This window comes from Sorghum bicolor, chromosome 3 (genome assembly GCF_000003195.3).
Source record: "Sorghum bicolor cultivar BTx623 chromosome 3, Sorghum_bicolor_NCBIv3, whole genome shotgun sequence".
NCBI lineage: Eukaryota > Viridiplantae > Streptophyta > Magnoliopsida > Poales > Poaceae > Sorghum > Sorghum bicolor.
In genome coordinates, this window is record NC_012872.2 from 69,593,376 (window position 1) to 69,617,336 (window position 23,961).

The following is a 23,961-nucleotide window of genomic DNA, read 5'->3' on the forward strand; positions in this document are numbered from 1 at the left end:
CACGGCACAAGAGAATGAAGTTTGTGACCGTTGATCAAGGGCCAAACCTTTTTCTCTTCTTTCGGCGTGGTTGGCCAGCCAGCCCTTCACTTCACCGACGCCCCCGTTGGGTCCTGTCACCTTTACGTGAGCAGGAGCAGCCATGGAAGACAGCAACGGGACACGCCATGGCGCCACAAGAAACAGGAGCCGTGGTCATCTTTCACAACGACTCGGACCCGTCCTACTGGCGCCAAGCAGTTGGGTGGCCTCCGTTCCATCCATCCGCAGCTTTCGCTTATGCTGAGGCCTTGTTTAGTTCATCTAAAAACCAAAATCTTTTCAAGATTTTTCGTCACATCGAATCTTACGTCACATGCATGGAGTATTTAATATAGACGAAAATAAAAACTAATTACACAGTTTACCTGTAAATCACGAGATGAATCTTTTAAGCCTAGTTACTCCATGATTGGATAATGTTTGTCAAATAAAAACGAAATTACTACAGTTCCAAAAACTTTTCAGTTTTCGGAACTTTGTTGCGACTGTTGTATGACTGAAAAGCACTGCTGAGCCAACAGGGCCTCGACGGTGCTCGTGCCGGCGGACCGGACGGACGCCCGCCGTGCTTCCAAAACCGCCGTGACGGTACCGCGCGCGCGCGCCGGCCTCTGCCCGGACTAGCTAGTGCAACGTTAAAGCGTTCCGCGTTATTTCGAACCATCGTACGTTTGGAGTACGTATATTGGGCCAACGACAAGAAAACGCGCTGCGGTCACTCAGAGTCAGCAGAGCAAACCAAACCTCACTACCGGGGTTCCAGGCGAACCACTCCACTGCCGCTCGCCCGGAGCCGCGGCGGCGCCGCTCAGCGCACCTGCACCTGCAGGCAGGACACCGTGCCCGTGGTGAGGTGCCGGGGCGACCGGGCGAGAGAGGAGGGGAATGGCGGATGGCGGCGTGGATTCGGAGTCGACGGCGCTGGAGTTCACGCCGACGTGGATCGTGGCGGCGGTCTGCTCCCTCATCGTGGTCATCTCCCTCGCCGCCGAGAGGTGCCTGCATCACCTCGGCAAGGTAAACCGATTGACGCTTCCTTGCGTTCCTGTTCCTGACAGCATCGAAACGCCTCGCCTCCTCGTCTCCCTCCTGAATTTAATGCCGCACCTTGGTGGTGGTGTCTGTCTCTGTCCACTGCTGCGATGGCTGGTTGGCAGACGTTCAAGGCGAAGAACCAGAAGGCGCTCTTTGAGGCTCTCCTCAAGGTCAAAGAAGGTATCGATCTGTTCTTTTTTTCCTCTCGTTCAGTCCATTTCCAAGTGATGTTCTGTTCTGGAGAAGCTGAGGTTTATGCGCTCCTGTCACTGTCAGAAAAGGGGGAGTTTTGTTCATCTTGACCTGTGGTGTCTGCTACAGTAGAGTTCTTTGATTTTCCTCAATACAGTAGAGTTATTCGATGCTATTTTTTTTGCAGAGCTGATGCTTCTGGGGTTCATCTCCCTGCTGCTGACGGTGTTCCAAGGAATGATGCAGAGGACGTGCATTCCTCGGGAATGGACCATCTACATGCTCCCATGCCGTAACGCCAAGGAGCAGACCGAGCTGAGCACCACGGAGGCGCATGGCCTTGCTGCCGGAATCTTAGGCCTCACCCGCCGGCGTCTGCTTGCCGAGAGCGGACCCATGGCCCAGCATTGCCAAAAGAAGGTCGGTGGACGAATTACACCTGCACTCGTTGGTCTATCTGATGCTTGTTATCATTATAACAGACTATGCTTCCAATCATTGAGAAAACAACTTGCTTTTTTCTAGATTGTATCATTAATATCATGTCTCGTGTTTGATGTAAGTCGGGAACTTACATCAATGAACACGTTGCGGGGTCTTTCTTTACTTTCCCAGTTGCATTTTAGACAAGGTGAACACGCTATGGGTTTCCCCAGACCCCAGGTGCAGTTTTATTGGCTACTATTATCTGATTAGAATTATCCCAAATCATGCTTGCATTTTTCATTGCACACGACCTTCCATATGTAGAAATTAGTGTAAGTAGTAGTATATTCTTACAGCTTCTCCATTCGAAAATAGCAACTTATGTCATGCGGTAGCTACTGATATTGGCTTCCTGTATTCCGTCATGAGATTAGTTGTCCTTGCCTTGCTAGATTGATGCTAATAGTACAGGAAACACAAATACTTGTCAATGATCATGATGTTTCCTTAGGATACCGTCTCTGTAAGATTGAAACTTTTCTTTCGGAATCTGAAAATGTGTGACATTATAGAGCAGCAGAGTTAAGGTTTCAAGGCAACCGTGATTTTAGTTCTAACTCCAGCATATTTGTCAACAGGGAGAAGTTCCTTTGTTGTCAGTTGAAGCACTACATCAGTTGCATATCTTCATTTTCATTCTGGCCATTGCACACGTGATTTTCTGTGTTTTGACTATGCTTTTAGGAAGCGCAAGGGTAAAGTATCGATGACATTTCATTCATTCATACGTATATTAATCTTAGTTTCATGTAATTTTAACTTTAGTTAATTCCATCTTGTCACTCAGATTCGTCAATGGAAACACTGGGAGGATGAAATTCAGAAGGGTACTACAGAAAATGGTAGTAGTGTCTTGTTTTTTTTTTTTTGATGAACCTGGAGGGGCCAAGGCCAGTAGTGTCTTGTTTGCTGCTCATGTTTTGTTCAAATGATATAGGAGTACTTGTGGTCTGGTGGTAGCAAGTAGCAATTGTCCTTTTATAAACAAGTTAATGCTCATGTTAATTAATGAATAATTAAGGCTCCCTTTTTGGTACAATCCTATGGGACTACAGGGCCTAGGAAGGTGACCTATGTGCATCAATCTGAATTTATCAGGGAACATTTCAAGGGTATTGGCAGAGATTCCACAATGTTGAGCTGGCTGGTAAGAGATGGATCGCATGTTGCTTTCAGTCAAAATAATGTTTCTTCTGTCCGAACTACACCTGAATTAATTTCTAAAGTTTACACTATCCTTTTTATCATACAGTCTAGTTCGGGCTAGACAGACTAGGTTACCTAGCTTTTCTGACCAAGTTGTGCAACCTTTCTATGTTGTTGTTTCCTCTTTTCCCTCTTACACAGTTCCACTTATCAATTGGATAACTTACTAACAATGTTTTAAGAAATAGTCCCAAACCAACATGCATTTGAATGATTAACAAGTAATTTTTTACTATCGCATTATTAATTCATTTTATTAAGTACCTAATTATCAAGTATCAGTTTAACCAACTCATTAAAATTATCAAGTATCAGTTTAACCAACTCATTAAGCTTTTACTTTCAGCATTCTTTTGTTAAGCAGTTTTATGGGTCGGTTACTAAATCAGACTACACTACAATGCGACTTGGCTTCATCACGGTAAGGATAACACAACAAAACCAACCTTTTGTTCCCTACACAATCATAACAGGTGACAATTTTCCTTTGCAGACACATTGTAGGGCAAACCCAAAATTTGATTTCCACAGATACATGATGCGAGCTTTGGAGGCTGACTTTAAGAAGGTGGTTGGCATAAGGTACTCCAATCAGCAAAGTCATACATTTACCAGTTCATGTACCAACAGTTGTTGAGCACAATTGGTGAACCTAACTATCTTGCCTTTTCTTACCTCTCTTAGCTGGTACTTGTGGATATTCGTGGTGGTATTCATGTTGCTGAACGTCAATGGTGAGTTTAATCTACTGAAAGAATCATTTAAGCCTCTGATTCTGTACAGAGCTGCTTTATCACTTCTTCTTTACTGTAGGTTACTAGTATTTGATGTAAACTAGTACTCTTCAGTACATCCGTGTTGATGATTATATATCTCTTGCAAATCTACAGGTTGGCATACATACTTTTGGATCTCTTTCATTCCCCTTCTTGTAAGTGTTTCTTTATAGCTAAATGAGTTTCTTGAGAACTTGCAAACTTATTTTTTGAGGAATTTCATATCACTTTTGAATTTCGTTCTTGACATGAGACTGTGAACTTACCGGGCACTTCTTTATTTGCTTCTTGCAGCTTCTGTTGGCCGTTGGCACCAAGCTAGAGCATGTCATAACTCAGTTGGCTCAAGAGGTCGCTGAGAAGCACTCCGCAATAGAGGGCGACCTGGTCGTCAATCCGTCAGATGACCACTTCTGGTTTGGACGGCCAAAAATCGTCTTGTACCTGATCCACTTCATCCTCTTCCAGAACGCATTTGAGATTGCATTCTTCTTCTGGATTCTTGTAAGTGCAAGCAAACTCCATAAAACTACTGAAAGAACTCAAGATTGAAGGCTTACTGCAGCTTCTTCTCTCTCACTTTGACAGACTACCTACGGTTTCAACTCCTGCATCATGGACCACGTCCCCTTCATTGTGCCGAGGCTTGTTGTCGGGTAATTTGCAGACCTTCTGTCTGGCTATTCGTCCCATTTCGAACAGTCCAAGAGCCATCAATGTGTTTCAGACTCATGATTTTAACCTTGCAGGGCCATCATCCAGCTGCTCTGCAGCTACAGCACCCTGCCTCTGTACGCCATTGTCACGCAGGTGCGTGCCATTATACTTTGCATGAGTGACTGAAACATATTGATGATTTAAACTATTTTTCTTGTTTGCAAAGATGGGGACCTTCTTCAAGAAGGAGATCTTCGACGAGCACGTGCAGCAGAGCCTCGTGGGCTGGGCGCAGAAGGCCAAGAAGAGGAAAGCGCTCAAGAACAATGGCAATGGCAGCATTGGCGCTGCCAGGTCGGCATCGGCACATCCATCTGCGAGGCTCGAACTGATGAGACGAGCTGTCGCTCTTGAAGAAGGCAGTGCCGGTGGCAACGGGAGTGAAGCCAGTGCCGCCGAGCTGCAGGACAGGGTCCCGAAGCTCTGAACGCTATAGCAAACGACCGGCAGGGCGTCAGAAGATGTAGTGTTCCTGTACGCGAGCCATATGCTGTATGGCTGTTTAGCCAGATGGTGCAGTGCAGTGTGATAATCCGTATGATGATTTGTATGCTTTTTTGGATTGACTTTGAGCTTGAGGCGTCTTATGGAGTGGGGAGCTTTCTGTAGTGTTGTGCTCATGGAGGCGATGTGTTTAGGCCAGAAAGGAAGAAACCACATCCCTGAGGCCTGAGCGCTACCAGGGCTGCATTGCATTGTGGAAGGAAGAAGAAAAAAACATGAAACAGCAACAGACGCCGCTGAGCAAGTAAATACAATTCCCTCCATTCCAAAGAAATTTTGACATAGGAGTAACTTTTAAGACACTCACAATACAACTCTATCATAGAGTCTAAAGTTATTTATTACCTCGAACAATGTGGACTTAGATTCTAAATAAGACTTCTTATTTTTTCTACCTCTTTCTTTAATAAATATGCTGCCACATCAGCAAAATATTATAAATAATATGTAATTAATTGTCTTGGATTGAGTTTTGCATTGTGAGTGCTCTTACTATGTATCTAGACACATGTAAAATTAATGTATCAAGAAAAGCTAAAACGTCTTATAATTTGGGATGGGGTACCACACAGGGAACCCGGGCTGTGCTGACTAGGCAGCTCCCAAACATGTATTATCAGATACTCAGTTGGTAGCCATAAGCATCATGGTATTATCTCATCAGAACCGTGTACAAAAGGTATACGACATAACAAAAAGGCTGGAGTTGATTCTAGTACAGGGGTCCTTGACCTTCGATTCTACAACCATACAAAATCCTACACTTCATCTATTTTAGCATTGCCGCAAGAGGCACAGCAGAAATTCAACCTTCACCACTTGCACGCCTGCCTCTGGATCTTGGAGTTCATGGTGCCCTTACCCTTGTCCTTGTAAGCGTTCCTGGATGACACTGGCCTTCTCCGCCCATGGGCAGCTGCTATTGCCTTTTTCCTTTGTTTGTTCAATTGTTTTGCGAGCTCAGCATCATCTTCTTCATCATCGCCCTCTGATGAGTCATCATCATTATCGTCATCTTCCTGGGAAAGCGTCTTGCCCCCAGATTGAAGTGGTGTCATAGCCTCTCCATTGCCATCTGAGGGTGGAGTTTCCAATCTGTTCTCACTGCTACAACTTGTTCCATGCTGTGCAGTGGAAAAAATGTAAGAAAAATGCCATAAAAAGTTTTGCTTATTCATTCTGATGGATAGATGACTAACCTCTTCAGAAAAAGTTCCAGGCACATTTGAATCCCTTGAGCCAAGTTTACAATCAGGCTCATCAGAACCATCCTGATACACACAGCCAAAATACACTTCAATAACAGTGTCTTCTAACTAGACTATAGACTAGTCTGACTGCCTGACTACAGGTACAGTCTGCACATATTCAAATTAACTTGCTAGGCAGATCTACCTGGTCTATCTTCAAGGAAACCAAAGGCACAGCATCACCAACCTCGTCCTTGTCATCATCATCATCATCATCATCATCATCATCATCTGACCCTTCAGCATCTTCCTCAATGTACTGTAAGTTAGCCAAAAAATACAGTATCAGAGAACTAAACCAGAAAAACAATCTATAAATGTATGCATGAATAAACAGTTTGCAGAAGACCTTCTCCATCTCCACTTGCTCTTTCCTGGTAAATCCACTGGCAGCTAGTTCCTTGTCCAAGGAACCAGCAGCCTTTTTCACAGACAAAAAGGAAGGTCTGCTATTCCCTTCATCATCACTTTCAGATCCAGCTTGCTCTTCAATTTTCTCAGACGTCAGATTGAACCTAACAGGAAGAAAGGAAATCTCAATAAGAAAAAGGATTCTACCGAATCAGGCGGATTTGAAGCTTTTTTGCATATATTATAAACCTTTTGTTAAAGAATTTGTAGATGCATTCAATGTCTCGGTCAAAAAACCTGCAAAAGCAAAATCATTTTTCTTAAAAAACATATAACACGATGTCACATTAGTTATCTGAGTAAGTTACATACATTTGGGCATTACGATGAGAAACAGATACCATCTGTGGAAAGTCAATAACCGTAATTTTTTCATCATCGTCAATCTGCATGACATTGGTATCAACGAATTTAACTATACAGTGACATAAAAAATATCACCATATGTAGTTGAATTGTATTACTATATCACAAAGCTAAGCACTGGCAAACTGCACCTAGACTAGTTCATGTGTTTGCCACCGAAAAAGTCTTGTTCCATAGTATCTTATCCAGAGAAGTTTTACTTATACGAATAAAACTTATAAATCAACACAAACAAAGAAAGGAAAAGAAAGAGATACCATGATATTGAACTCATTAAAGTCACAATGTATCAGTCCATGCTCCGCCAAACGAACGATAAGACCAAGAATTGTGTCAAAAACATCATCTGGATTTTGTAACTCTTTCACTTGAACACTACAGAGCATAAAGCAACTTGTATCAGGGTCTGCTTCACAGAACATACTATTCAACTAATATGAATCCACAGTTTTACAGTTGACATATTATGCTTACAGAGGATATCCCTGCACAAGTGACATGATCACACAATGCCGATTGCAATCCACAGCAGTTGGAACAGGGAAACCATGGTCCCCTAAAGCCTGGAGATATAAGCAGTCAAGGATTAACCAAACAAAAAGGAAAGTGAAAAGAGCACATAGCTCAGATATGCTTAAAAGAAATAAAATGAGGAAAAAAGACCTTCATAAAGGCAAATTCCTTCAAGGCTGCAAGTCGTGAGAGGTACAGCCAATTAAAGCTCCTTCGGTGCCTTAGATAGTCACGCTTAGATTTCACAGCCCTAAAAGATGTTCTGCCCAACCTATGAAGCTTCATGGCGAGTACTGTACCATCCTCTGTGGCGACCTCAAATATATCTGCATATCACAGAGATATTAGAAACAACTTCATGTGTCTTTGCCGCATCACAAAACAAAGAACAAACACTATAAACACAACATACCAGACTCCTTTCCAACACCGATCTGACGGCCAACTGAAGCAAAAACTCCTCGATTAACTAAAGTCTTGATGGCAAGGAAGTCATATCCTAGATAGGTGAGCCGATATCCATCATCTGTATGGAACGGAACCAATAAAGCAATAAAGACTTGGAGCTAAGTGCTACTGCACTAGCAACCCAAAATTCTATAATCATGATTAACTGTCAATGACTCACATTTAGTTGCATCATGATGCACTAGCTTGTTCTTCAAAAGATTCCTCAGCACTTTGTATGTGCCTCCATGCCTAAATTGATAAAGCATAAGAACATATTCCACTGAGACAGAGTACAAATTCTTTCCACTCAACAAACAATAGCTTCATTTGACATTTGTTTAAATGGTTAGACCAAGAATAAACATCACTAAGAGTAACATTAGCTGCACCGAAGCCTACATGTTTTCAGATTAATTGTTTTCAGCATATTGATGTTTATACAAAACAAATAGAAAACATATCGATAAGCAGAAAGATGGAGATTTTATGCTACTCTGTGCACCACAAGGTGGAATGGCAAACCAGAACCAAAGAAATTGCATACTGTGCAAGTTCCAAACACCCCAGTACTACCTCCAATCAACATACTAAAATTGCAATTAAATCCCCCCAAAAAATGATTTGGATAACATACAACCAATTAACATCTAAAACTAGTAACCACAAGCATATCCTCAGCATAACCACAGATTGCAGGAATGTGAACAAAACAAAATCTTACTTCAGTCCGGCAATCCTGTCGACAAGTTCTGCTGGAACAATCTCGTGCTGTGACAAGTCCAAAGAAAAAAAAACTAACTTAAGTCGCAGAAACCGGCGAGTTAATATGTAATGAAATGTGAGGTCGAGGTGCAGAGTATTGGGGATCTTACGTTGCGCATGCCCATCTCGACAGCGGTGAGGACGCGGAAGTCATCCTTAGAGAGGTAGCGAAGGGCGTTCACATCAAGCTTCATGGTGTCCTCTTGCTGGCTGCTGCAGCCAGGGCAGACCACCCGATGATTTTTGCAAAAAGTTCAAAGTAAGCAAGCATAAAATAGCCAAATAACTTTAAGTTGGGGTTTGGGTGCTCTTATTTCACACAGAAGGCAGGGAGTAGAAGGGATGGTAATACCCAGTGGCGGAGCTCGCCAATTTAAGTCTATGGTCACTATCCAAGCATATTTATCATCAGTATTGGGTAAATATACCACTGGTACGGGATCTAATACCAATAGATAACAAAACTAGCTCATAAATGCATAGATTTAGATGATATTTGATTTCATACTTAAATCCACAACATAACTAATACTAACTAATGGTTGGGTAATTGGCATAGTAGCAATTGAAAAAAGGATTTTAATGTCTCGATCAAGTCTACAAAAACTGGCGTAATCAATTAACTCATTCGGCCACCTGCTTGGCAAGGAACAGAGACAACACAGTCGGTACAAAAACCTTAAAATTTGAGAATGGGGATGGGAATTACCAATAGTCCAATAATACCAAGCCTCAGCCGGTACTCTTCTATTGCAAATTTGCAATCGGCAACTGCAAGGAACAGAGGCAAATCACCCAAACAGGCAACACAGAGCCGCCTGCTTGGCAGCCTGGCTGCGGTGTGCGTGCGGCCTGCAGACTGCTGCTGACCCACGCGGCCACCGGGAGCCAAGATGCTGGCCTGCGACAGCCACTTCTGCCACTGCCGCTGCACAGGGTCACCGCACCCGCTCGGGCAGTGCAGCTACGGCGTGCGCCCTGCGGACCTAAAACCTAGTGAGTGATCGTCTCCGCCTCGACGGTGACGAGACAGAAAAGGCCTCGGCACCTGGCGTCGGGCGGCAGCGGCGGCGGCGGCGGCGGTAGCCCACCCAGTCGTCGCAGAGAGGGACCGAGACAGCGGACGCGGGGTGAAGTGAACGGATGCAGCGGACGGCGGTTGCCCAGTCCGGGCCTCCAGGGTTGTCCAGCCCATGCGGAGCGCGCCCGAACGGCGAACGGGCCTTCTGCTGGGCCGTTTTTTTTTATCCCATTGGTTTTATCATTTTTTTTCTTATTTCTTTCTTTCTCTCTTTTCATTTTTTTTGTTATTACTCTTCTTGATTAATATATTTTAAACCAATGTTCCACTTATTTTTTGTTATGGACACTTTCCACTAGCATCTTCACTATTCCTTAGGGCCGTGATCATACATTCATATGTAACCCAGTGTCTCTTGGTATAAGGCGAGATAGGAGTTCATCTTTCACGCACTAGCTACAAACACCCATTTCTCACACACTTTAACTTCTACTTTCTCAAACTCTCTCACGTCTAGTGGAAGTTGGAACCTCTCCCGCAAACTTGAGCTCTGGGTGCTCAGGATTACGACTAGGCGTACGACTTGTTGGCTGAACCAGTATCAATTTTTACAGGCAATGCTAAGTTACAGACTTCACCTCTGAGGATGTAGTATTTCAAATTAAACTGAGCCATTATTTTTTCACATTTCATGATTACTTAATAAATTAAAAATTCCTGCATCCCCCTAATGGGACGCAGATTCAATGACTTACCTGAAGCAAGTCACGTTGTAATTTACGGGCCGGCATCCAACGTCGAAACAACATCCGACGGCTTAAAAACAATTTGCTTCATTTTTCGCGCCGAGTTCCCCAGACCCCACGCCCACTGCAGCGCCCAGCCCGCCGGTCATCCGCACCGCGCTGCCGCGGCCAACTACCGCACCGTGGCCCAAGGCCTATACCACGTGCAGCCCTCCGGCACCGTGCGCCGCGCCACCACCGCCATGCATCCCATGACTCGCTGCCATTCCCACCTCCATGTCCAAGAACACGAGCGCGTCGTAGGCGGGTGCGCACCAGCAGAGTGAGCAAGGCAGGGGTGACATGGTGGAGTTTCAGAGACATGACCTAGGGGGCGTGGAAGGGAAGTAGCACAGCGGAGGCGGCCTCAACATCTCGTGGCCAGCAAAATGTTAAAGAAGCAAGCACGACACGCTGACTGACGACAATGACCATCAATCTCACCATCTGCATGAGCAATACTAGATCACGCACGTCGGAGTCATGACTGCAGCAGCGGCCAGGCCTGCTCTTCCTGATACTCGTCGTTGTAATGATGTAATCCACCGAACCAACGCGGAGGGTAACATGGCGAGCGGCCGCCCGGCGTGGGCTCAGGGCGCGGGGAGCCGGGGAGCGAGCGGCTACAGCATGCGGCCAGCGAGCGAGGTCGTCGAAGTGGGTTGGACGGTGAGTGGTGGCCATCGTGGACACGGGATGCGGCGAGCGCATGCCGCCATCACAGATGGCGGCGCGGCGACCGAGCAGCCGTCGAGGGCATGGCATGCGGCACTAGGGATGACGGAGGGAGGCGGCGCAGAAGGGCAGCTGCGGCTAAGGCGTGTTTACCAGCGGACAGAGAAAGGTTGTCGCCTCTCTTTCACGTGATCGAATCGCTGATGGCCCTTGGATTTTCTTTGCACAGTGGATATGATAGGGTAAGTTACGACGTGACTTGCTAGAAGTAAATCACTGGATCTGCGTCCCCCCTAATGATGGGAGGGAAAGACATGCATGTCAATTTCCACAGCAGAAGGCCTGTTCGCCGTTCATATTGTATTATTTTATTAAGTTATTCCTAACTGTCCAATCAAAATAAATGAACGGTCTATAGTTATTGGGAGGTACCGCCACAAAGTCTTGTTATAGCGTTGATAAAATTCAAGAAAATTTAAATTAACTCATAGTGACCGTAGAAATTGATATGTCTTGGCAGAGGCTTTGTTTAGATCTAAAAAGTTTTTTGATTTTGACGATGTAGCATTTTTGTTTTTATTTGACAAATATTATCCAATCATTGAGTAACTAAGCTTAAAAGATTCATCTCGCGATTTATATAAAAAATGTGCAAAAGTTTTTGTTTTTATCTATATTTAATGCTTCATGCATATGTCGCAAGATTTGGGCATTGTTTAGTTCCTAAAAAAATTTGTAAAATTTTTCAGATTCCCCGTCACATCAAATCTATAGACGCATGCATGAAGTATTAAATATAGACGAAAATAAAAACTAATTACACAGTTTGGTCGGAATTGACGAGCCGAATCTTTTGAGTCTAGTTAGTACATGATTGAATAATATTTGTCAAATACAAACGAAAGTGATACTATTCCTATTTTGCAAAAAAATTTGATACTAAACAAAGCCTTGATGTGACGGAAAATTTTCAAAATTTTTTGGTTTTTGGGTGAACTAAACAAAGCCCAGGAGTCCTAAAATCAAATCCAATCCCTCCACCGCTCAGTCTCGGATGCATCATGCATTCATGCATGCATGATTATCAGCATCCATAAGTAGAAAGGGACATGATCCGGACGGGTACATACATGATCCTACTGCGACGACGGTAGGCAGGCAGTAGTACGTTGTCCTCATGCAGGGGGGACGAACGAACTCTCCAAACAGTGGAATGGAACACTGAACCTGCAGGCAGCCGCACGACGCCGAACCTGTCGGCCGGGCTCGCGGCACGCGAGGTTGATCTTGAGCAAGCCAGAAGGCGACCAACGACCACGCACCGGCATCCCACGCCGCCGAAAGACCCGACCGCAACGCAAACGCAACCCGCCGACGACCGACCCACTCCTGCCACCACCGTTCCTGAAATGCATGCAGTTCACTCGTGTTCATACCCCTGCGCTGCGCAAGGCAGATGCAGGTCACGTCTGCACCGCCCACATACAGCGCACCTGCACCGCCGGCACCCGGCCGAAAAGGCCGGCCAGGATCTCTCGGGCACGCCCTCGTGATCCCCAAGCCGATCTCCCTGTCCTCTCACACAACACAACCCTCGCCGTACGGCCACGATCGACGACCCACTGGCGTCTGACGGTTCATGGAATACGAGGTTCCGCGGTCAAAATGTGCTGCTTCGCCGAGCGGAGAAAACGCACATGCCCTGCTCGCTCCGCGTCGTTCAACGAACCTGCTGCGTCTGCGTCTGCGCCTCTGCGCCTGCTTAGCAACCAAGCAGCCGCCCGACTTGTATATTACCCGAGCTCCCGTTCTTTGGCACCCTTCCCTTCTTATTCTTGGACTAGCTAATCGCCTAATCTATCTACTGGTTTCCCTTCACCTGCTGATCGGAGACATCAACTGGCTGTCTGGAATCCTGAATGAGCTTTGTGGCCGGCAGCTCTGAGGCTGATCAACTCTGGTTCTTGATCCCGTCGGAACAAGCACGAGCTCACGCGGTACAGCCTCATCATCCGTTGGCCATGGACCGGAGGTCGTCGGCGAGGAGGAGAGGCGATCCTCACCCTCACCGCCGGGGCGCAATGCACGGTGCCGCCGAGCAGCAGAAGCAGCAGCAGCAGCGCGGCCGGCCGCAGGGAACGCGGGCGGCGCCGCCCGTGCCGCCGGGCTACTTCACGGCGGAGCTGGTGCTGGCGTTCCTGTTCGTGGCCGTGTCGCTGGCGTTCCTCCCGCTGGTCCTGCCGCCGCTGTCGCCGCCGCCGTTCCTGCTGCTGCTGGTGCCCGTGGGACTGCTGGCCGTGCTCCTCGCGCTCGCGTTCGTGCCGCTCGACGCGCACAGCCACCTCGTCGTCGGCTCCTCCCGCTGATCTTCACATCCGTACGTGGAGAACAGGAGGAGGATTAGGCCGCCGTACATAGAATTGGGCTGGTTAGAATCAGATTAGTTTAGTGAGGATTGTTTTTTTTGGTTGATGGAGGTATATTATATTTTCTGTAAACTGATCAGATCGGGTGGATTGGAACCATCAACCATCATGGAACTTGATTATTTGATCCCATGCCAAATGCAGGAATGGACACCATGCATGTTGTTTCCTACTCGAACATATTCCATCCATTGAAACTTGAAAAGGTAACTCTGAGATAGTGAGAGAAAGTCGCTTTTTTAGCGTATCCTTCTTTAGAAAGAATCGAAACACTCCCACTGGCCGTGGTAGAATTTCGTCACATGATCACACCACCCCAAAACAGTTTTCGAGCACGGCAGCACGCACGCGTCTCACGTTTTGATTTTGGCCATGGGCCGGCGCGCGTGCCTTTTCCGGGCCGACCGTACGTTGCGATCGGGAACGGCGGCGGCGGTGGAAAAAGTCGCACCTGCGTCACATGCGCGCGAACGACGACGTGGTACCCGCTCGCCGAATCGATCAAAGCCGCCAATTAGAATAGAAGCAAAAAACGATCAGTCCCACGAGACAGGATGGCGTGTGCACCAGCATTCGTGGCTGCTGACGGATGACGTGTACCACACCAACCGAACAGCGAAGCTTCCCGGGTGGTGTGGCGTGCCGGCCGGGGCCGGGGCCGGGGGCAGCGGGGGTTGCGCACGCACCTGGCCTGCGCGTTGCGTCGGATGCAGCATCCTGATTATTGTCGACTGATCGCCGATTTTGGCATGAAAGCGTCCGGCACGCGCTGACCACAGCTGGTAGATACTACTACGAGTAGACGGAACGAAATCGAAATGTTGTCGTCGTGATCGCAACGCAGCAGGGATCGTCTTCTCAACTCAAAGATCTGTATACTGTGCTCGGTACAGATGTATCTGGACTTCCTTTCGTAGCCCGAGTGTCTCGTTTTTTTCCCTCCAAAGCGTGTGTAGTTGGTCGTCGTCGCTAGTTAATTACGCATGCCTAGTGCTTGGACAGGAGTATCATCCCGTGACGTGTACACGCTACCTAAACCTAAGGCCTTAGGCTGTCTCCAATAGGAGACCCATTTAGGAACCCAAACTCAAAATGGGTCTCCAACACAATATTTATAGCCTCCAACCGAGTATCCATACAGAAAACCCATTTTAGGTATCAGGAGAGGCATAACCCAATTTTGGGTATTCTCTCTCCTCGAGACCCATTTGCAGAGAGTGTTTTCTTTTAGGTCTCGTTACTGGAGAAGACTAAATATAGGTATGGAACCTTTTACCCGTAGCGCTACCCAAAGGATAAATGAGTCTTGTATTTTAGGTGATGATTGTTGGAGATAGTCTTATGGACGGCCAAAATGACGCAAATACTTTCTCTCTTTTGGGCCTACTTCCCACACTATGGATGTGTTTGATTCCGTTCCCCACCAAACCAGGCTAGCAAAAATAGCCCATGCTAGTTATAGCTAGCATTAGCTAGTGCACTTAGCACTTTATTTGGTTGCTGTGTTTACGCAAGATCTTGTTTGATTGCTAGACTAGTTCCAATGTCACATCTTGTTTCTTTGCCCCATGTCCTCTAGTTTGCCAGTAGCGGGTAAGGGTGAATTGACGGTGGAGAAGACTGATTCAACAATGGGGAAGGTAGATTAGATGTCGGGAAGGCCGATTCAGCCGTGTTGGAAGTCAATTCGACGGCGGAGAAGCCCAAATGTTGTAGCCTCATTGTAGGTCGCAGGACCTCGAGGAGCTAGCACAGACGTCGCTGCCAGCCACAACTTTCATCCGCACTCGACCCCGCTCGTCCACGACGCTCCCGACTCCGCAAGCACCATGGCCGCCTCCTCACACCGACAGCGCGGGGCGCTGCCGCGAGCTCCCCTTTCCACCCCATGGATTAGCCGCCGACTCCGCGAGCACCCCGCCCATCCCCAACAGCGGGAGTGTGGCCGTCATCCTGAGCTCCCCTCTCAACCCCACGGACGCGTGTCCAACTCCTCGAGCACCCCACCCATCCTTGACGCCCCCTGGAGATGTTCTCAGGCATACGGTTGGGCGTTGTCTGCCATGGCCGGCGCCAGTGGAGTGGGAGAGAGTGTGTGCGTGGCAAGTGGTGATTGCCGACTGCGAGCAATACGAGGGGGAGCAGCACCCGGAGGGGTGTGAGCAAGGTGAGGAGAGGAGTGGCCGGATTCATGAATGCGAGGAGGAGTGGTGGCGCGCATCAATGCGAGTTGATATGCGAGCGAGGAGGTGACAAGAGGCTATCTCAAGCCTAGCTTCCTAAAAACGACCACTTTGGGTGTTTCTAGCAAGCCACCCAATATTCCCTCTTTTGGTTTCCTAGAGCTTGGCTTAGTAGCTACACAGGCAACCAAATACCAAGAGGCCGCATTATGAAAATTTAGCTATCCCCTAAGCCACTCAACCAAACACACCTTATATGACTTGTAATGCTGGCGTTTATAAAATTTAGAGCAAAGCATGTTCTTGTATTGGGCCGTTAGAGAGCCGAAAAGAGAAAAAAAAAGAGAAAAGCTTATGCTATTTTTGTTGTCTTCGCTCCATTCTCTTTGTCTAAAAAATGCTATTCTAAATTTTGAACAAGTTTAACTATTGTAAGTTTAACTGAATTTATAAAAAAAGATAGTACCAATACTTACTCCTTTTGTTCCTTTTTGATTATCGCTTGCGCTTCACAAAAAACAACCGTCGGCAATTATATATTAAAAATATTAATATTTATAATATATAATTGGTATAATTAGAAAGATCTTTGAATCTAGTTTTTAACAAATTTATTTGGAGATACAAATGTTGTACGTATTTTCTACAAATTGAGTCAAACTTGTGGCACGCACACCAACGCTGACAATTAAAAAGGGACATAGGAGTATATCTTAAATTATTAGTTTTCATAATGTTCATATATTTTTACATAAATTTAGTTAATCCTAATTTTTTTGACTCAGTGGTAGCTATAAGAATTGTATTTTGAATGGAACCGAGGGAATTAGAACATTGAAATGAAACTTTGTACATAAATCAGGACAGGGAGAGATCCGGGTTCAGATTAGGACCGGCAGTCCATCTATAGGACATTGAAATTATATTTGTACATAAATCTAGAGAGAAAGAGAGGAGAGATCCGGATTCAGACTAGGACCGGCAGTCCACGTGATAGTTGAATGAATGTCGCTGCTGCTACATGATGTACTCGAAGAAAGACTGGTGGACAACATGCTCGCTACGCCTTGGTCCCGATCGAGCAACACGGGCCTGCAAGTATGCCTGCCTGCCGGCTCCTGCCTGCGCGTATCCATCCGTGTCGACGACACACATGGAGCTCATGTTTTCCCCAGCACCAACCGCTACCGGCGGACGGATGGATGGATTTGCTGAGCCAGGCAAGCGATGAGATGGCAGATCGGCGCGCAGATCGCACATATTATTTATTTTTTTTTGCAAAAGGAAAAAAAAACGCGGAAGGGAAGACAGGCCGAGGCATCGAGAGATGGCTGGACGATGCCTGGATGCATCATGCATGGCGTTCCAGACAAAACTTCTCCCCGGGGCCCTGCTGCATTCCTGACGTCGCCCTGACCCAACACTCGTGGACCAGTCCTTCCTAGTAGCATACCGGAATCGCATCACGGGCCGGCCCCGATCCAATTCACCACCGGCCTCCATGGGCCTGCCGCCAGCTTGTCTGACTGAATATGCAGCTCTTTAACTGCAGGCTGGCTGGCTGGCCCAGGACCTCTCAATTACTGCTACTACTAAAGGGTAAAGGGTAAGGCCTTGTTTAATTCCAAAACATTTTGCAAAATATAAATAATAACATTTCCGTTTGTATTTGATAAATATTATCTAATTATAGACTAACTAGGCTTAAAAAATTCGTCTCGTCAATTCCGATTAAACCGTGCAATTAGTTTTTATTTTCATCTATATTTAATACTCTATGCATACGTCTAAATATTCGATGTGACGGAAAATCTGAAAAATTTTACAAAATTTTTTTGTAACTAAACAAGGCCTAAGTACTATACTCCTACAGTGCTACTAGTACTCATCACATGACTCGAGTAGGGCCTTGTTTAGTTCATCCTGAAAACCAAAAAGTTTTCAAAATTTCCCGTCACATCGAATCTTGTGGCACATGCACGAAACATGAAATATAGATGAAAACAAAAACTAATTACACAGTTTAGCTGTAAATCACGAGACGAATCTTTTGATCCTAATTAGTCCATGATTGGATAATATTTGTCACAAACAAACGAAAGTACTACAGTACCAAAAAAATTTTACTTTTCGGAACTAAACAAGGCCCAGCACTACTCTCTCTTTGCAATTTGCTCCAAGAAAAGTACTGTTCGCTAGTACTCGTATGAAGCAGCTTTGGCATTCAATTTGAACTGGTAGACAAGGTGAACAGTTACGTCATTGAGAGACGAACGAAGCGCAAGTACCAATTACTGCACTGCAGTGGAACCACCTGTTGAGTGCCGAAATGGCGCCGGCCGGCCCGTTCACGGGTCTGGAGAAGCAACCGTTCAAAAAGGCAAGTACTCCCTCCCGGATCCCTTCGCTCCGCTTTCCCGGGCTCCCAAAAGCCACTCAAACAAAACAGCGGCCTTTGTCACGAGGCTGATGGCGTTTACCCCTCCTGCTCATTGCTAAGCTCCAGAGCGGCCGGTGTACTATACTCCTTATTTTGTTTAACAGTACTAATGCTATTGCAATGCTCCAACGGACTATAGCAAATGGTACGTACGTTCGATGCTCAAATGGTAAGCTAGAAACACACAGCATGCTACATTGCTACTGTAATCATGTTTATATGTATAACTGGCTTGTAGCCTTGTACATGCACGGGCGAAGCATAGTACGTGCTCTGTCTGTAACTGTAATATACCTTATCTGACGGGAAAGTATACTGCTACGGTAAATCATTGTTGTTTGTTCGTCCAATCATACTTATACTTCGATTAATAGCAGACCTGAAACTGAACTACTAACTGCGGGATGGGTGTCAAAAGCCTAGCTAGAGGTCAGAAAAAGCACCATACATGATATGGGATACTGGCATACTGCAGTTGTATGGGATGCGCTGGATCGATCGATTCTTGCACTCCAAAAGGTAACAGGGACCACGGTACTCCGGATCGGACTGGGATCAGCCATTCAATTCTCCACTGCTGGTGCAATCACAAACCATTTGAACTGCGTCAAATGTAGCCTCTTTTGCGGTTGGAGCCTTGGAGAGGGAGGCAAACCTCTTCAACTATTCATCTCTCAGAATGCACCACCCATGCATCCTTTCCAAGCCCCAGTCCAAACCCCAAGTTCGTTCTCAGACTATCGAATGCACAGTCATGCATGCCCGTTAACGCGTCTTGGTGAATGGTGACTGCGTGTTCCGCTAACGTAAAACGAATCATCTCATCTGGAAGGTAGAGATGTCCAGGACTCCTTGTCTTTGCGAGCGATTCTCGTTCCGTGCCATCCAGGACAGTCAACGCTGTGCCCTCTGACCCTTCACCCTCGTCTCATGTGGCGCTCTGCACAGCAGGGCTGTCATCACAAATGGCTAGCTGGAGATGCCAAACAGAAGCGCCGGGAGACGCGCGCCCCCGATCCCTCTCCATGCGCCCTCGTGCCACCGCGTACGAACCACAGCAAAGCGCAACACTCTACGCTGCCATTGCCAGTGTGGGCAGTGGCTGACGACAGTGGCGCGCCAGCGCCCCGCGCTGAAACAGTGCATGAACGAACTGGAACTGATGCTGGCTGGAGCCAAGACGCGCGGGAACGAACGAGGAAATGAAAAATGCGTCCAGCAACAATTCTTCTTCTTCTTCTTCTTCTTCTTCTTCTTCTTCTTCTTCTTCTTCTTCTTCTTCTTCTTCGTTTTGCGAGCAAAGAGAGAAGCTCTAGTGCATGCCACATTCAACAGCGTCACCAACACCAACACCATTCGTCGCTTCCAAACAGAGGCACAGTACACGGATTTAGCTATTCCAAAAAAATTCCGACACCAACTTGCAGGACATGCGTGTTTCATGTTCTGATGAGGAGACAACAATTTACAAAGGCTCGTATCAGCACGTACGCCACGCTAAGCACTACTGGTAGTACTCTCGCCTCGCTCTGTTCCCTCCGGCTCCATCGCCGCCGCCGCGGCAGCAGCATCGCCTCCGTCCTCCCTGCTTTCCTCGGCGGCTAGCGCGGTGGCGCCGACGCAGGGCCCGCAGGTGCGCTCCACCCAGGCCTCCAGGTCGTGTGCGCCCCCGGCGTGGCCCTGCGCCCGGCGCCCGAAGCAGAGCCGGCCCACGGCCACCGCGGCGGCCGCCAGCACGGCCACGACGGCTAGCATGGCGATCACCGGGCCGTACGACGACCCTCTCCCTGCCGCTCCCACGGGCGCGCCGCCTCCGGTGGCGTACGCCACCGGCACCAGGAGCGCCGGTGGAGTTGGCGCCGGCGGCGCCGGGGGCATGAACGTCGTCGACATTGCCGGACACGTACGGGCTAGACGCCGCTTCGCGTTTGCTCAAACGGCGCGCGTGCAGCTCCAGATGGCAGCTCTCTAGGGTTTAAGAGTGGCTAAGAGGAGCTCGCTACTCACTCTAGCGAGAGGAAAGCGTGCTGTTGGAGTCCGAGGTGAGAGAGAGAGTTTTTTTTTGTGGAAGAATGAATGGAGCCTCCTTCCTCTCCTCTGGCGAGACCGCGAGAGAGAAGGAAAAAAGACGGCTCCTTGCGGTGCAGTGCCAGCGACATGAGTTTTTGGCGCAAAAGGGCTAGGGTTTGGCCCTGCCCTACGGTGGAAAGCTTTCCCTCTCCCTGCACGGCCACCCCTGCAATCGGTCGTGTCGTGTGTCCATGGGGCCATGACTACCGGTCGTTCCAAGTGTTCTGCCGTACAACATGGGACGCGCAGTTTTAGGAGCACAATCAATTAACCTATCCGTACGATATATAGGAGAAAAAAAGAAGGGAAGAATCTTATATCATGTTTAGAACACGATAATTTGATAAGTATCATACAAGGTTTTTTATGAAAAATAGAACTCCCTTTGTTGTCTTTGAAAAAATCAATTCTTAGAATTGTCCTAAGTCAATTTTTTTTAGTTTTAATTAAATATTTAGAAAAAATACTAAAAGATTCGTCTCGTAAATTATAAACAAACTGTACAAGTATTTTATCTATATTTTAATACTTCATTTATGTGTCTAAATGGAAAATCTTGAAAAAAAATTTAGAGCTAAACAAGACCTTAGGCCTTGTTTACTTCCGAAAAGTGAAAAGTTTTCGGTACTATAGCACTTTCGTTTGTTTATGACAAATATTATCCAATCATGGGATCAAAAGATTTGTCTCGTGATTTACAGCTAAACTGTGCAATTAATTTTTGTTTTTGTTTATATTTAATGTTTCATACATGTGCCATAAAATTCAATTTAACGGGGAATCTTGAAAACTTTTTGGTTTTCAGGATGAACTAAACAAGGCCTTACATTAGGATGTTTAGGCCTTGTTTAGTTCCCAAAAAATTTTGCAAAATTTTTCAGATTCCCAGTCACATCGAATCTTTAGACGCATGCATGAAGTATTAAATATAGACGAAAATAAAAACTAATTGCATAGTTTGGTCGGAATTGATGAGACGAATCTTTTGAGCCTAGTTAGTCCATGATTGAACAATATTTGTCACAAACAAACGAAAGTGCTACAGTACCTGTTTTGCAAAAAATTTTGGAACTAAACAAGGCCTTATTCCTGTTTTGCAAAATTTGTTGGAACTAAACAAGGCCTTACAGCTGGAGCTCCGTCCTCACTCTTCGCTTCCTCCGGTTGGTGGAAAACTGGAAACGGCATGAATGGCTGATTGGTGACGGAGCTGTAGCCTTTTCAGATTGGCCGTGAGATACGCCTCGAGATGCGTGAGATCCTCGGCAGTGACGCCTGGGCCTGTCTTCAGTGTCAGGCTCGGTGGGCGCCCACATAGTACCGTGCAACCACAGGCCCGCGCTCCTCGTTGCATGCCTTCCTGTTCCTTCCCTGCCTTGTGCCGGGCGGGCGCTTGGCCCCTCCGCTGGCTGACCGGCTGTCCGGCAGGCACTCCGGCTCACCCCGGGCCTCCCTCCCCCGTGCCGCGCCGACGAGGTTAGGAACAGTAACACCCACCGGGGGGCGAAGGTGATGTGCGATGCTGGCTGCTGGTGCAAATGACGCGGGGCGCGCCAACGCTGAGACAGACGTCCCTGGCGACACGCACGGCCGGTGGGGGTGGGGCGGCTCGGACGGCAGGTCTCGCGGATTCGGCCGCGGCATCGGGATCGTGCGTTCGGGCCGACCAAGACCAACGTCCTGTGGCCCGCCCGCCCGTGGAGATTCTCCGGCGTGGGGGCTGGCGAGGCGCGAGGGGCCGGTCCGGCTCCGGCTCCGGCTCCGGCTCTGCGCCCCGTCTTGGCCGCGGCGAGTAGGAGTACTGCCGGTGTCGGGCGAGCCCACAGCCGGCAAGTTTAGCCATGGCAGGCAAAGAGCACCGCGTTCGTCATGCCTGCTGCGGGGTCCGTCCGTCCATGGCCAAGGTTGTCAGTTGTCACGCGCGCGCCGTCCTTGCTGTTGCTGCCTCTGCCCGCGCGCGGCCCCCTTTGCGTTCCACTTGCACCGCCCACCGGTTGGTTTGCGGCACTCCCATGCCCAACTCCAGCCCATGGGCAGTTCAAGGTCCGTTAGCACTAACTAGGCCTGGTAGGACTGTATCATACCACGGGCCCACGAACGGACTAACAGCTAGCCACCGTGTATTATTATTATTATTATATAATAATAATCAGAGGTTACCGACAACTTGTTTTTCCCTAAAAAACGATTGAACCATCAATTGGACTTGTGGACTCTTGCAAGATTAAGAATGTACTCTAAAAACTATTTATCGCACTGATCTACATGGATCACGTGTCTATTTGGTTGTACTTCAATCTACATATATATGTTGAGAGGAATTGGGGTGGGTAGCCCTCAAGGGATCGGTTCTCAAAAGTAATTTTAAGTTTGTTTAGAGATGGAACTGGACTGATCTTTGGCAAAACACTCCTGTGTTCAGTTCGAGATTGAAGATATTTGCCAAGCTGAGTGACAGAGACGGGGGATTGGATAAAGGACCTACTATGCTGTTGATGAGTAAGAGTGACAAGTCAATTAGCGAACAGCATAGATGGTGAACCCAAATACTAAAATTCCATTTTCGAATTTTCTGTAGCTGGAGAGACTTGATTTGACAATTTCCTGGAAGCAGAAACAGGGACATGCAAACCATCATTTGCGATTTTGCATCTTCACAAATCCACATGCATATGTACACTTTGGTTGGATAACATCAACAGGGTTACATTACATCCACTGCACAATTACTCCTTTCTACCACCTCACCTCCGATCGAACTAAGCAAAAGCACGAGCAAACCCCCTTCACCACCCCTGCGCGCATGCGCGACGCGTCCAAACTAACCCGGACCGCCACCGGCCACCGCCAGTCCCGGAGCCCTGCGGCGCGCGGGCGGCGGGTGCATGCATCGTCCTCACATGCCGCGGATGCAGGAGAAGATCCTGACGCTGCGGCCCCTCGGCAGCGCGCCCAGCCGGCGGCGCCACTCGGGCGAGGCACCCACCTCCCCGGCCAGCTCCTCCAGGGACCGGTGCCGGCGGTGCGCCACCATCTCCCTCTCCGCCGCCGTCGTCGCCTTGCCGCCGGCGGACCGATCCCACTGCTTCTGCTGGTCCCACGAGCTGTCCTCCACGCGGGCCCCGAGGAACCTGCCGCGCGACGAGCCGGTGGAGTTGCACCGCGAGTAGTAGCTCCGGGTCCGCCGCTCCTTGACGGCCTTGTAGATGAACGGGATGAGCCCCTCCATGGCCTCCATTGTTGGACTGGGTGACTTTGTTTTTCGCTGGAGAACGAGAAACGAAGTGGTTGGTTTCGGTGCTGAGCGAGACAGACGCCGCCGTTGTTTTTATAGGCGGGGGCCGGGGCCGGGCGCCGGGCGGAGACGGGTAGAAACGTCGCTTGACCCGGCCGGCGGCTGGCCGGTTTCTTGCGTGTGGTCCATCGCCTCTGATCCTGGTAAGTGCCGTTTGTGGTTTTGGCTCTACGGTTGCTTGTGCCTGACACTGCTGATGGTTTTGTTCAGTTTCCAGCTAGCGGAATGTGTACCTCGTGTGTTTTTTTAAGTTTTTTAAATTGTTTTTTTACCTCGTGTGCTTTTTAAAATTGTTTTTTTACCTCGTGTGTTTTTTGATTTTTTTTTGTTAAATTTGGATATATGGCCACTGCTAG

The 23,961-nt window shown here is 47.7% G+C and overlaps 5 protein-coding genes across 7 annotated transcripts; 2 read left to right on the forward strand and 3 right to left on the reverse strand.

Annotated features, from left to right (window-relative positions):
* LOC8062452 (MLO-like protein 1) lies at window positions 720-5,232 on the forward strand. Of its 2 annotated transcripts, none has more exons than XM_021457625.1 (14): window positions 720-1,059; window positions 1,200-1,257; window positions 1,457-1,689; window positions 2,334-2,450; window positions 2,543-2,582; window positions 2,811-2,902; window positions 3,308-3,382; window positions 3,455-3,543; window positions 3,646-3,695; window positions 3,852-3,892; window positions 4,032-4,241; window positions 4,326-4,393; window positions 4,487-4,547; window positions 4,621-5,232. In XM_021457625.1, the coding sequence occupies exons 1-14, from the start codon at window positions 928-930 to the stop codon at window positions 4,879-4,881; spliced, it is 1,527 nt and encodes a 508-aa protein (XP_021313300.1). In that variant the 5' UTR covers window positions 720-927; the 3' UTR covers window positions 4,882-5,232. The 2 variants fall into 2 exon arrangements, with proteins under 2 accessions (XP_021313300.1, XP_002456763.2); XM_002456718.2 differs by having other exon boundaries at window positions 721-1,059; window positions 2,543-2,597.
* LOC8073903 (serine/threonine-protein kinase rio2) lies at window positions 5,509-9,867 on the reverse strand. 2 transcript variants are annotated; one of them, XM_021457627.1, is made up of 14 exons: window positions 9,420-9,867; window positions 8,821-8,920; window positions 8,670-8,716; window positions 8,127-8,197; window positions 7,911-8,024; window positions 7,649-7,824; window positions 7,460-7,548; window positions 7,243-7,360; window positions 6,932-7,005; window positions 6,809-6,856; window positions 6,558-6,723; window positions 6,354-6,467; window positions 6,158-6,229; window positions 5,509-6,082 (listed from the first exon to the last, which is right to left on the reverse strand). In XM_021457627.1, the coding sequence occupies exons 2-14, from the start codon at window positions 8,902-8,904 to the stop codon at window positions 5,771-5,773; spliced, it is 1,485 nt and encodes a 494-aa protein (XP_021313302.1). In that variant the 5' UTR covers window positions 8,905-8,920; window positions 9,420-9,867; the 3' UTR covers window positions 5,509-5,770. The 2 variants fall into 2 exon arrangements, with proteins under 2 accessions (XP_021313302.1, XP_021313301.1); XM_021457626.1 differs by having other exon boundaries at window positions 8,821-8,923.
* Window positions 13,213-13,557, forward strand: LOC110433771 (protein AUXIN-REGULATED GENE INVOLVED IN ORGAN SIZE-like). The gene has a single exon (XM_021456341.1). It carries the CDS (start codon window positions 13,213-13,215, stop codon window positions 13,555-13,557), a length of 345 nt encoding a protein of 114 aa, XP_021312016.1.
* LOC8062453 lies at window positions 19,624-20,363 on the reverse strand. The gene has a single exon (XM_002458846.2). It carries the CDS (start codon window positions 20,131-20,133, stop codon window positions 19,738-19,740), a length of 396 nt encoding a protein of 131 aa, XP_002458891.2. The 5' UTR covers window positions 20,134-20,363; the 3' UTR covers window positions 19,624-19,737.
* LOC8062454 lies at window positions 22,848-23,636 on the reverse strand. The gene has a single exon (XM_002458847.2). It carries the CDS (start codon window positions 23,546-23,548, stop codon window positions 23,207-23,209), a length of 342 nt encoding a protein of 113 aa, XP_002458892.1. The 5' UTR covers window positions 23,549-23,636; the 3' UTR covers window positions 22,848-23,206.